Consider the following 12,767-nt stretch of genomic DNA (forward strand, 5'->3'; position numbering starts at 1 on the left):
GAGGGGAGCATAGGAGAAGAGGACAGTGAACCGAGGGATTCCATGAGCCTCTCCAGCGAATCGGAAGATTCACAGAAGGGGGCGCCAGTGGCCAGGGGTAGGGGGTTCCCAAGGGGAACGCCCCAGGAGCAAGGGGACAGCAGGGACTCCCAGAGCAGTAGTTGGAAATCAGGACCAGCTTCCCCACCAGAGCAGAGTGGGGGGGAAGAGTCCCAAGGATCGGGGCCAGTGCATTCCCCACCAGGGAGAGAAGATAAGGCAGGGCTGACCACACCTCCATCGGAGAGTCAGACAATGGAGGGGAGGTCAGATCCGGCCAGTGTACCGGAAGAGGGAAGCAGTGACAGAAGTAGTGTAACGGTCAGGAGGAAGGTCACTGGGTTGGCGCGAGAGGCAAGTTCAAATGTACAGGAGCGCGGGACAGCAGAGAATGAGGATTGGGAACCGGGTCCTAAAGCCCGCCGGAGGGAGGGGGAGGAGCTAAGCGACTCAGCGTCGGAAGAGTCCAGAAAGGGCAATGCCCCAGCGGGCAGGAGGACCCAGAGGAGGAGAAAGCAGCGGAAAAGGTGGAGCAGGGCTAGGATCTTAAACTGGTGTCATAGGGGAGGAGACTCAGACGGTACTTCGCCGGTCTAGGCTTTAAGACGTAGAGCTGCGCGCTACGGCTTTGAAATGGAAACTGAACCTCAGTAAAGACTTTTGTACATAACTACAGCCTAGCGTTGGTCCTCTGTGAGCTGGGACCTAGGGGCAGCTCTGACAAATGGGTTTTGTATGGGGACTGATTTGTAAATCCAAGGACTGTCCCAAGGAAACAGGGACGTCTGGCAACCTTATGGTAAGCTAGCCTTGTAATGTTTCAGGGCCCCATAGTGGGATTCTGCTCCATATTCTCCCCTGATATCATCAATCATTTGCTCTTATATCAGGGACAAATAGCAGCTTCTGGGGGGTGGGGTGGGGGGTGCAGCTGGAGATTTTTGTGGGGGGGGGAAGCACAGAAGGAAAGGATTGACCACCCATGCACCTTGATCTAGATCCAGGTCAGGCATTCTCTGGCTGCTGTTTTATTAACAAAAATTGTGAAAGGTACAGAAATGTGATCACACACTGAATGCATTGTTTAAGTCTGGCCCCTTTGGATTCAACACAATTCTCAGAGCCAATTTCTGTTCTTGCTCAATGGGCAGTGCGATTGCCGAATCACAGAAGAGAGGCACGCAGCATTGGGTGTTTGCTCCAGACTTAAGCCACAAGTCTTGGCTCCCAATTCTCTTCTTCTTTTGCAACTCCACAGGAACACAGACTCCACCCAGTGACATACTCACTTTGCACAAGGACCTCCTGGCAACTGCCTGATTTTCTTGGCCCCGGCTGACATTTGTAGAGTTTACCCGTTTCATTCACTCCGCCCTTCTGGAGTGGGGCACCAACCAACAGCCTGCGGGAGCAAAAACACATGGAGACAATTCAGGGCTGTCTCTTCCGCCACTCCTGGGGACTGAATGGTGAGACAGAAAGCTCTCCAAGGACCCAGAGAACCAGCAGTTGCATACCCTCCATTTCTTCCGCTTCCGAACTGCGCTACACTCTGCCCAAAGCCCAGTGCTGCTTCCTGGAAGACGGTTGGCTGTTCGGTATCCAAACTGAATCCATGGCATGGCATCAGCACTGCAGGGGATGATCAAAGAACTTCCTCAAGCTTTTTTTTTAATACAGAAAGAGGGAATTTATTTGTTTTATTTATTTATTAAATCGGTATACTGCCCTTCATCTGAAGATCACAGGGCAGTTGACAACATTAAAATACAAAATAAAAACACAAAATGTACAATAAAAATGAAAGCCGAAGGAAACCAGTTTAAAAGGACATCACACAAACCCCTTTAAAAGGACATCAAATTTTAATCACTCAAAGGCCTAGTGTCACATTCTGAGCATTTGTAAAGTCTCTCTTCAGTGTGCATTCTTTTATGTTTAATACGATTGAATGGAGAAGTAAAGCCCTTGTTGCACTCTGGGCATTTTTATCTCCTCGCCACTTCATAGGCTCTCTGGTGTGCAATAAGACCTGGCAGGGAAGGACACCTCCTATCACAGTCTGAGCCTCTCCCCTGGTGTGCTTGAAGGCTGGTGCTGTAATTGAAGTTCTGCCCACGTTCTGAGCATTTATAAGGCCTCTCTCCAGGGTGGAGGAGACCCCAAAGAGGCCAAAATAGTTTGGCAACTGCTGGACTAGATTAACCAGCTAAATCTTAGAGCAGGAGTAGCCAACATATTGCTCTCCAGGTGTTGTTGGACTCCTACTCCTCACCAGCTCCCCAATCAATAGTCAGAAGTGACGGGAGTGGTAGTTCAACACCTGGAAAGCACCGCATTGGCTACCCCTGTCCTTGATGATTATCAAACTTTGGGTCTGGCAACCCATAGTTGAGGGTGATCAAGAGACACCTGTAAGGAGGCGTCTTGAATTCTAGTTGGCTGGCCATGATCTGCTGCTGCTAGATGGCAAATGGCATTTGAAGGTCTCCCCTGAACTGGGATTTTGTTAGGAGCAGTTGTAAGGAGAACCCACTTGCTCACTCTACTTCCATCAATAAATCTCTATATGTGGCCCACTTTCCTTTCATATTTATTTTTTTGCTCACTCTAGGTCTTTGGGTCAGTGCCTAGAGCAGCAGGAAATGCATATTGTCAGGCAAGAGGGGGTGAGTATAAGATTGGAAAAATGAGAAATGGAGAGAGAGCAAAATAGACATATTTGATCATTCCAAGCATAACATTTCCACTTTTTCTCTGATAGTGGATCCTGATCTTGAGGAAGATACCGTGCCTTTAACAATGCATGACAGGTAAATCCAACAGGTGTTCCTTTACCGCAACACAATAGAGTCATGGTGATGAGAAGGGAAAAGCTAGGCCTGTTGAACTTCTGCCCATTATTACACTGTCCAAATCACAGAGGCTCTAATTAGAAAAAGGGTGATGCCCCATGAGGTTTACATCACAATTTCTGGGGAATGGGTGTATGTGAAGACAGCATGAGATAGCAATGAATGGCTGATGTAGGGGGGGAAATTAGGATGCTGAAAGCATAATTATTCAGAATGCAGTTTAGGAGGTAACCATCTGGTTATCTCTGCCAGACTAACTGGCTTTGTGACCTTTGAATTTGTTTATGCTGGGTCACACTGCAAACCCACGCAGCTAGTACTTGCAACACATTTTCTTCATGCTATGGCCTCGGACATAGGCCCTCCTGTGAAACAAATAGAGAAGAGAGATCCTTGGTGACAGGAAGTTGGGGGAGGGAGGAAATGACTAAGTTGCATGGTTCTGGCCGAAGAAGAGTCTGATGACCGAGGGATATATAGATCCTCTGCTTGCGACTGCAGCGGGATCCTGCCGCCATCCGTAGGCATTCACTCCATAAGACGCACAGACATTTCCCTTTACTTTTTAGGAGGAAAAAAGTGTGTCTTATGGAGTGAAAACTACGGTATATATTCCCAGGATTCTTTGGGGGAAGCCATGCTGCCTTGAGGCTACTGCCTCAGCCTAGCTCACAGGCAGGCCAGCTCTGATCAGTGAGGGCAAATGCACTTGTATACAGTGGTACCTCGGGTTAAGTACTTAATTCGTTCTGGAGGTCCGTTCTTAACCTGAAACTGTTCTTAACCTGAAGCACCGCTTTATCTAATGGGGCCTCCCGCTGCCGCCGTGCCGCTGCTGCACAATTTCTGTTCTCATCCTGAAGCAAAGTTCTTAACCTGAAGCACTATTTCTGGGTTAGTGGCGTCTGTAACCTAAAGCATATGTAACCTGAAGTGTATGTAACCCGAGGTACCACTGTAATATTTTAGTTTATTGTGCCAAGCTCCTGTCAGGGATGGACCAATCTGTGAAGTTTGGTTCTCTCAGTTGCTAACTTTTCCATTTCAAATTCAGTCCTCCAAATTTCTGCAGCAGTCCTCCTCCTTCTTCTTCTTCTTCTTCTTCTTCTTCTTCTTCTTCTTCTTCTTCTTCTTCTTCTTCTTCTGTTGCATAATCCAAAACACACATAAACGTACTATACCTTAGGGTTACCATATTTCAAAAAGTGAAAATCAAATCCAGACACAAAAGTTGTTGAGCTTTTTTGGGGGGTGGCAGAAATTCCAGACATATGCCAGCCCTACATACATACTTTGACTAAGTATTGAGTATAAAATACACCCTCTACCATACACTATTTTTCTATCCTTCCCGCTTGCCTGTAAAATATTTCTGATATTAGATTTTGTTGACTATTCTTCCATTGGCCTGTTGACTATTCTTCCATTGGCCTGTTTCCTGTGAGCTATACCATTGCACCTCATTTATGGGATGCTCTCCTCCGGGAAGCTCACCTGTCACCTTCTTTACATATCTTTAAACATCAGACAAAAATAGTCTTCTTCTCCCCCCAGGCCCTTTAAACTGTGTGTGTGAGAGAGTATATTGTTTCTGTTTGCTGCTATGCTGTGTATTTTTATATTATAAACTGCCCTGTGACACTCAGATGAAGGGTGGTATAGAAATTTAATTATAAATAAATAAATAAATAAATAAATAAATAAATAAATAAAAAAATTAACCATGTCAATCCTGCAGAGTCCTAATAAAAACTTATCTCAGGAATTCTCAGCTTACCTTAGTTCTTATTCACATTAGCAACTTTCCTAGATACTCTTGGTTTCTTGTTTTGTAGCTAGAGTAGAATTCTTGGAAATATATTCATTTTTATTATATCCTTACCAATGAGGAATGGCTTGCCTCATCCCAGTTCATTAGATCTTTTTGTTCTTGTTTCTGCAGAGGATGGCGATTCATCTCATAAAGATCTTGCCATTTTGAAGCGATATTTACTTTCACAAATGTTCTAACTGTTGATCCATTTATCTTCTTTGACCAACCCAATATCAACATTTAAGGAGAATAATTCACTTTTGACTAAATTAACTTTATACCTGAAATGTTATTTAATTTTATTGCAAGAATTCTTCTCTATTTGTCTGAAATATTACCATATTACCTGTGTATAGGGTTGCCATACGTCCAGAGCTGAAGCAGCATCCAGAATCTTTTGGATATCGTCAAAAAGCACAACAACTTTTCCCCAAAAAACCTTTGTGTTTGGATTTTTACTTCTTGAAATATGGCAACCTTACCTGTGTATAAACTTATTTTATATTTGGTGTGGCCTGTCATGTATCTTTTTGTTTTTGCCTGATATCCCCGGCTAACATTTCTAAAGTCATTATAAACAGCACATCTGTTATAATGAGGAGCTTTGACCATTAATCATTAGTTTTGATATTGGAGCATTATAGATAATTTATATCCATTTACATAATTCAGATTCAAAATCATATTTGATCATACATTCTTTCAGAAAGGGTCTTTCTAGCCTGTCAAACTCTAGCCAGTCAAATGCTTTTTCTGAATCTAAAAATACACATATTGTCAGTATGTTCCCTAGTATAATGCATTTTTGAACATCATTTTCACTAATATATTCCTTTTGTATACGTATATTCCCCTAATGCATGCATTTTTGTAAACAATGGTTGCAGAACTGCATCACACAATTGTATTTCAAAGGATAGCTGCATTTTGAGAAGTGCAAATTAGATAGTTTCTCATTAAAATGCAAACAAAATTAAACGTGCTTCCCTATCCCTAGCTTCCCCAAGCCCACCACTGTACCAGCTGAAAGGCTGGTGAGGACAATTTCATGATATATGGATATAAGAACTAAATGGAACCTCCATTTTCAAAGGCATTTCACATGCAACCATTTTCATGGACATGACTGCATGGCATGGAACTGACTGGTTCCACCTCTGACTTCCATGTTTCCATTGGAAGGTCGGAACAGCTTCTACATGTATAAGGGTCTCATAGGATTGATAAATCCACTTCCACCCTTCGAAAGAGGTGGAGTTGTGGGCTTCACGGCCCCACTACGCGTGCGATTGGGGGGAGCCCAGCTCTGTGCGATTGGGGGGATTCCCGGCCTCATCATCCCCTGGCCAGCCAATCGGCTGGCTCTGGGGGCATGGCCTGCCCTATTTAAGGCAGGATGTGGCCGGGGGATCACCCTCTTTCCCTGCCTGCCAGCTGTTCCTGTTCTGTTTCTCATTTTTCCATCCTTCCAACTTCACATCACTTCAATTGTTTCTTTTTCTAAAGCCCCCACAAAAATTAACCAGCATTTTAAAGTGGATTTCTCTCAATATAAATATTTTTGCTTGCAGTTTTTGCCTAATATAGACATTTTTGCAAGTCATTTCCCCCACTGTGTTTCAGTTTGCAAATTGTTTGGGGAAGTGTGAATTAGGCAAGTCCACTTTTAAATATGATCTATACAGAATTCCCCCTCACATTTCTAGGATATCAAGACATAATAAGAGCCCCTAAATTCTGGCGGGTTCCCTTCCCAGCCACACAAATGAAGTTTACCTGCATACATGTCCTAATGGGTGGGACCAGTAAAACAAGCCTGTTTTCCTCTTCACAGATTAACAGTAAAGGATATGTTTGTGAGAACCCAGTTAATATATCTCTAGGAAGGTCTGGTACAAGAAAATTAGGGATGTCAAACTATTAATTTTTTATTGATTAATTATCTGCATATTAGAGAACTGTTTGAATTTCAATACTTGAATGTTATCAAACCTCATTATATGGGTCTTTTCACATACTAGAGGAAATGTGAGAACGCTTACAATTTAATAAATAAAAGCTACCACATTGCTCTGGTTATCTCCCGCTTGGACTACTGTAATACGCTCTATGTGGGGCTACCTTTGAAGGTGACCCGGAAACTACAACTAATCCAGAATGCGGCAACCAGACTGGTGACTGGGGGTGGCCACCGAGACCACATAACACCGGTCTTGAAAGACCTACATTGGCTCCCAGTACGTTTCCGGGCACAATTCAAAGTGCTGGTGTTGACCTTTAAAGCCCTAAACAGCCTCGGCCCAGTATACCTGAAGAAGCGTTTCCACCCCCATCGTTCTGCCCGGATGCTGAGGTCCAGCGCCGAGGGCCTTCTGGTGGTTCCCTCATTGCAAGAAGCAAAGCTACAGGGAACCAGGCAGAGGGCCTTCTCGGTAGTGGCGCCCGCCCTGTGGAACGCCCTCCCACCAGATGTCAAAGAGAACAACAACTACCAAACTTTTAGAAGACATCTGAAGGCAGCCCTGTTTAGTGAAGCTTTTAATGTTTGATATTACACTATTTTAATCAGATGTCAAAGCAATAAACAACTACCTGACATTCAGAAGACATCTTAAGGCAGCCCTGTTCAGAGAAGTTTTTAATGTGCAATATTTTAGAGTGGCTTGGGAAACCCAGCCAGATGCGCGGGGTACAAATAATAAATTATTATTATTATTATTATTATTATTATTATTATTATTATTTAGAAGTAGCAGGAAAGCCCCCTTTATACAACTGTTGTTGTTGTTTTTTTAAAAAAATAATATTTATTAAAGTTTTACAGGTTACAAAAAGAAAAAGAAGAAAAATATTTTTAAAAAATACAAAAATACAAAGGTACAAAAGAAAAGAAAGTTACAAAATACAGAAAAAGAAAAAACAAACAGTTAAAAAACAAATCCATCTTTTAGCTTATACTTCATTTACTTAATTCCCTGACCCCCTCTCGCCTCCCTTTTCTGTATTCCAGTTCACATGTTTAGTTTAGCAAATCCTTCCCCTCTTTGTTTTAATCTTAATCCAATATCTTAACACATTATAACTTTATATTTTTATCTGTTATCAATCCATTTTTGCAAATTCCTTCTAACCTTATTGCTAAAACCACTTCATTTCAATATACAACCGTTGTTATTACCTACAGCAGTAACAACAGTAACCATAGCAACAAATATCCCCAATGATTAATCAACCCAGCTTTAGCTGTTTAATCTGCTGGCTGAAGCTAGCAGATCCAATTCTGTAGTTTTAAAAAAGTGTCCACTGCTATGCATTCTGTTCTTTTTCAAGGGTGAGTGATTTGCCCTCTGTCATGTACTTCTGCTTTGCTCTGCCCTAATGGGTTTTTGTTTACAAGAAAATCAACTGGTCTTGCCCCAGTACTTCTGTTCTAGCTCAGAGACTCCGCTTTTCCAAATAACAATAAGGAGGCACTTACCTGTAGCACACAAATAGATGAGCAGCGGCAGAGAGTCCATCCTTGGCTAAGTGTTGGCTGCGCAGAAGCTTTGGGGAGGCTGGGTGGTGATTAGAAAGATTAGGCATCACCACACCCTCCAGAAGTGGGTGTTAAAGTTATGACCCTGTATGAAAAAAAGCGGTCGGATGAAGCAAACTTCAGTGCCCTTTGCAAAACAGAGGGATGTGGAACAAGGGATTGAAGGGGAAGCTGTGTCAAGAGCAGTGGTAGATGAAAGCATGTGGGATGTGAGGTTTCACCCACAAGGGGCCAAATATAGTTCTCCATCAATACATTTCCTCTTCTATTATATTCTCCATTTCTACATTCATGTTGTGAGATGATTTTTGATAGTTATGACAACCATTCTTTATCCATATAAAAGTCACTGGAGTTAAACCAGAGGCATCTCACTGACGTATTAGATACACCTGCCTGGCAGACCTGTGTGCTGAGAGAAAAGTCTGTGTTTTTATTCTGGCCAAAATGTCCTGCAGTCAGCATAAGGAGAAATCTGCTGGAGCCAGAACAAGAATGACCTTCAGTATGTTGACTTACGGCAAATGCCTTTCACTCTGGACAATGGGACCATTCAACAGATTTGTAACTAGCGGCCCAAACCCTCACACCTTGTTAATCCACAGCTGTGAACAGAGAACAATATCTTTCAGCCACCAAATGCCTGGGCAAACAGGATTTTTTTAAAATTCTTCCCGTACTTCCCATACTATTACTACCACTGTAGTAATACATCAGTGTGTAATGGCATTTGACAGTATGCAGTTAAAATTATGGTACAGCAGAGACAAGTGAGGAAGCGTAGAATAAAGGCATTCAATTCAGTGCCACCTATTTTAGCTTTGTTCCTGGAGGGGATGAAAGGCAGCTCCTGAGCAAGGATTTGAAGAAAATGAGGAAATTATAGCAGTTATGCAAAAGAAAAGAGGTTGATTCAAAGTCTGCAATCAAATGTGCTTTTTGCTGTCCCCAGGATATGTAGCACTCTATCATCTCTTCTGTTGTAAACCAACTTTATCAGCAGATGTAGCTCTTTGTTTGATATTTGTTAATAGTAAAATCAAGTCCTTTGGTTCAGTAAAGGAGGTGCTTGGTTCAGCTGGCACTCCACCTACGCCCAAGAACAACTGGCTCCTTTTATTTCATTCGTAGGTCACAGTGAAATGAGTGCATCCTCTAGAGAGAGTTTGGAGAGAGTTTGGATTTGATATCCCGCTTTATCACTACCCGAAGGAGTCTCAAAGCGGGTAACATTCTCCTTTCCCTTCCTCCCCCACAACAAACACTCTGTGAGGTGAGTGGGGCTAAGAGACTTCAGAGAAGTATGACTGGCCCAAGGTCACCTAGCAGCTGCATGTGGAGGAGCAGGGAAGCGAACCTGGTTCACCAGATTACGAGTCTACCGCTCTTAACCACTACACCACACTGGCTCTCCTCTAGACAGGCACAGCAGAGGAACTGATCCTTGGTGAGACTGGCTGTCCTCATTGACAAGAGATTGCTTATCCTCATGGGATTGAGAGGAGGGATAGCTCGGGCAATCAAGTCCCAATATGATATGGACTTAGGACACCTTGTCCTGACTGGCTCGTCCCCTTCAACTCTGTTCCCTAAGAGCGCTCATTATGTGGCAGGAAACTTGCGCGTTGTATCTGTTTCAGAGTCTTTGGTCTATCTGGCCTCTGTCTCAACATCTCCAGTGGTTCCTGGTGCCCACTGGGACTGGTAGGGCAGAAGGTCAGTAGTAGTTGGAGCCAGAGCCAATGGCAGGCAGAGACAGCTAATTCTAGCTTAGCCCTTGTCCTCCTCCCTGCTGAGTTCTACAAGGAAGAAGCTGAAAGGCAGGTAGGTATACCCTGGACTGGATATACAGGCAGATAGAGGACAGACAAAGGCTGGTGGGGAAGGGACCTCATTTGCCCTAATGGACTCATCTCAGTGGGTTAGAGTGTGGTGGCTGATACCGCCAAGGTTGCAGGTTCAATCCCCGTATGGGAAAGCTGCACATTCCTGCATTGGATTAGATGACTCTGATGGTCCCTTCTAAATCTATAGTTCTATGATTGTCTCAGGATGAGGTCCCCACCATGGTTCCTGTGGCTACCATGGTGCCCTCAGGCACTCCCCTTGGTACTTGCCAAGGCTCCTCCTTTTCCCATTTTAAAAAAATATTATTCAGTTGTTGGGGGTGCTGCCTGAGTGTGGGTCCTTCCTGCCTTTCCCCCTCTGTGTTTCACTCGCTTATAGGTAAGGTATGAGACACTTTCTGCCTGCGAACTTGCAGCAAGGCTCAAACTAGGTGATACTGTCACTACATGGCTAGCAAGCATACCAGGGTCCTGAGGACAGAGGCAGTTTTAGGGGAGTGAGGAGACATGGGGGTGCCACAGGGGGCACCACAACTATGAGGTAGAGTGGAAAGCAAGAGGCAGGGGGCAAATTTTGAGAGTTGCACAGGGCATCGCTGAAATTTGAGACCCCAGGGTCTGAGGAACAGCACCCCTGTTGAAAGTCCACTGAATTTTTGTTATTTTTATTTTTTGTATGTGCTCTGTAACTGTCCCCCACGTTGAACTGTTTTATAATGTTTTGTACATCCCCTTGGGATATATGTGGAAGGTGATTAAACAGTAATAGTAATAATAGTAACAATAATAAATCAGTTTCTACATATATCCCAAGGTGATGTGCAAAATATATTGCCTTGGGACATATGTGGATGGTGAATAATAATAATCCTAGAAAGGTGCTGGGAATTGTAGCTCTGTAGAGGGTAAACCACAGCACCCTTGGATTCTTTGAGGGAACCCATATGATTTAAATGTTCTTCAAATGTGCTTAAATGTAGTGTATTGGCTTGAATATAAGCCACATTTCCCCCCAAAATTCCGACCATGAAAAGTTAAAGTGCGGCTTAAATTTGTGACCTTACAAAAATTGGCTTTTACGAAACAGAACATAAAAACATTTTATTGCCGATTTGCAAGCTTGAGACTGTTGTGCAGTTAATTCTAATGTCATTCATCACTTTACAGTGCAGTATTGATTTTTTATTTGCATTTAATTTGCATTTATGGTGCTACGAAAAGGTGTTTAACCCATTTGTGGGTCCTCTCTAGTACGCATAAGATTTTCTTCTACATTTGCCATTTAGGGGTGTGAGTGCCTGCAGAACTTTAAGGGAGCAGCTTATATTCGGATATTGTCTTTTTTTCTTTCCTCCCATTGAATTTTAAAGGTGCGGCTTATATCCAGGTGAGGCTTATATTCGGGTGAGGCTTATATTCGGGTCAATACAGTATGGTGAGGATGTGAATAACATGGGCTCAACCAATTCGATCCTTCAGACTTTTGATTCAAGATGAAATATTTTGAGAGATGGCTTGGTGCCTGATGGAAAAAAAAAACAGAATCTGCCTTTTTGTTTTGCAACTTTTTGCTCTGTTGCAGGAGAAGGAGTAAGATCTAGAGTGTTGCAAGGAGGCAGATCAGGAAGATAAATTATTACACCTCAACCACTTCCCCTTTTCCTCTGCTGAGCAAGCTTTGCATCCGGGCCCTCTTGGTGCTGGTCTGACTCTCTGGTGAGCTGCGGCAGGCGTTTCATCTGCAGCATCTTATCTTGCGCTGATGTCCACAGCAGGAGTGATATAATCAGCAGACGGATTATAGCAGCTTAAGAGTGTTATATTGGTTAAATGCTTATACCTGAAGGAGCGTCTCAACCCCCATCGTCCAGCCCCACTGAGGTCCAGCACCAAGGACTTTCTGGTGGTTCCCCTGCTGCAAGAAGTGAGGTTACAGGGAACCAGGCAGAGGGCCTTCTCGGTAGTGGCGCCTGCCCTATGGAACGCCCTCCCAGCAGATGTCAAGGCAATAAGCAACTATTTTACTTTTAAAAGACAACTATTTAGGGATGTTTTTAATGTTTGATGCTCTATTGTTTTTAATATTTGGTTGAAAGCCGCCCAGAGTGGCTGGGGAAACCCAACCAGATGGGTGGGGTATAAATTATTATTATTATTATTATTATTATTATTATTATTATTATTATTATTATTATATCTTGCTTGATTTGGTATTATGGCTGCTGTGTAAGTTTTCATGAGGCTTAGGATTCGAATTCTGAGCAATTTGCAATCCCATATATGTCTGTTTGGAAAAAAGTTCCTACTAGTCAGTGCCTAGGGAAGCAGGTGGTGCTGTGGTCTAAACCACTGAGCCTAGGGCTTGCTGATCAGAAGGTCAGCAGTTCGAATCCCCACGACGGGGTGAGCTCCCATTGCTTGGTCCCTACTCCTGCCAACCTAGCAGTTCGAAAGCACGTCAAAGTGCAAGTAGATAAATAGGCGGGAAGGTAAACGGCCTTTCTGTGCGCTGCTCTGAAGCAGCTTATTCATGCTGGCCACATGACCTGGAAGCTGTATGCCAGCTCCCTCAGTCAATAAAGCGAGATGAGCACCACAACCCCAGTCATCCGTGACTGGACCTAATGGTCAGGGGTCCCTTTACCTTTACCTTTAGTCAATGCCTACTGAGCATG

At 43.5% G+C, this 12,767-nt stretch overlaps 1 protein-coding gene across 1 annotated transcript in view; it reads right to left on the reverse strand.

The window, feature by feature from the left end:
* The window catches only part of LOC307201219 (integrin alpha-X-like), a 41,015-nt gene extending 32,662 nt beyond the window's left edge, over nt 1-8,353 (reverse strand). The window contains exons 1-3 of the mRNA XM_079950241.1: nt 8,186-8,353; nt 1,557-1,671; nt 1,329-1,441 (exon numbers count right to left, since the gene is read on the reverse strand). Of these exons, the coding sequence (XP_079806367.1) occupies nt 1,329-1,441; nt 1,557-1,671; nt 8,186-8,225 (268 nt within the window). The 5' untranslated portion in view covers nt 8,226-8,353. The remainder of the gene's footprint in view (nt 1-1,328; nt 1,442-1,556; nt 1,672-8,185) is intronic.
* Between the last annotated feature and the right edge of the window lie 4,414 nt (nt 8,354-12,767).

Source organism: Podarcis cretensis, assembly GCF_951804945.1.
Source record: "Podarcis cretensis genome assembly, chromosome: 13".
NCBI lineage: Eukaryota > Metazoa > Chordata > Lepidosauria > Squamata > Lacertidae > Podarcis > Podarcis cretensis.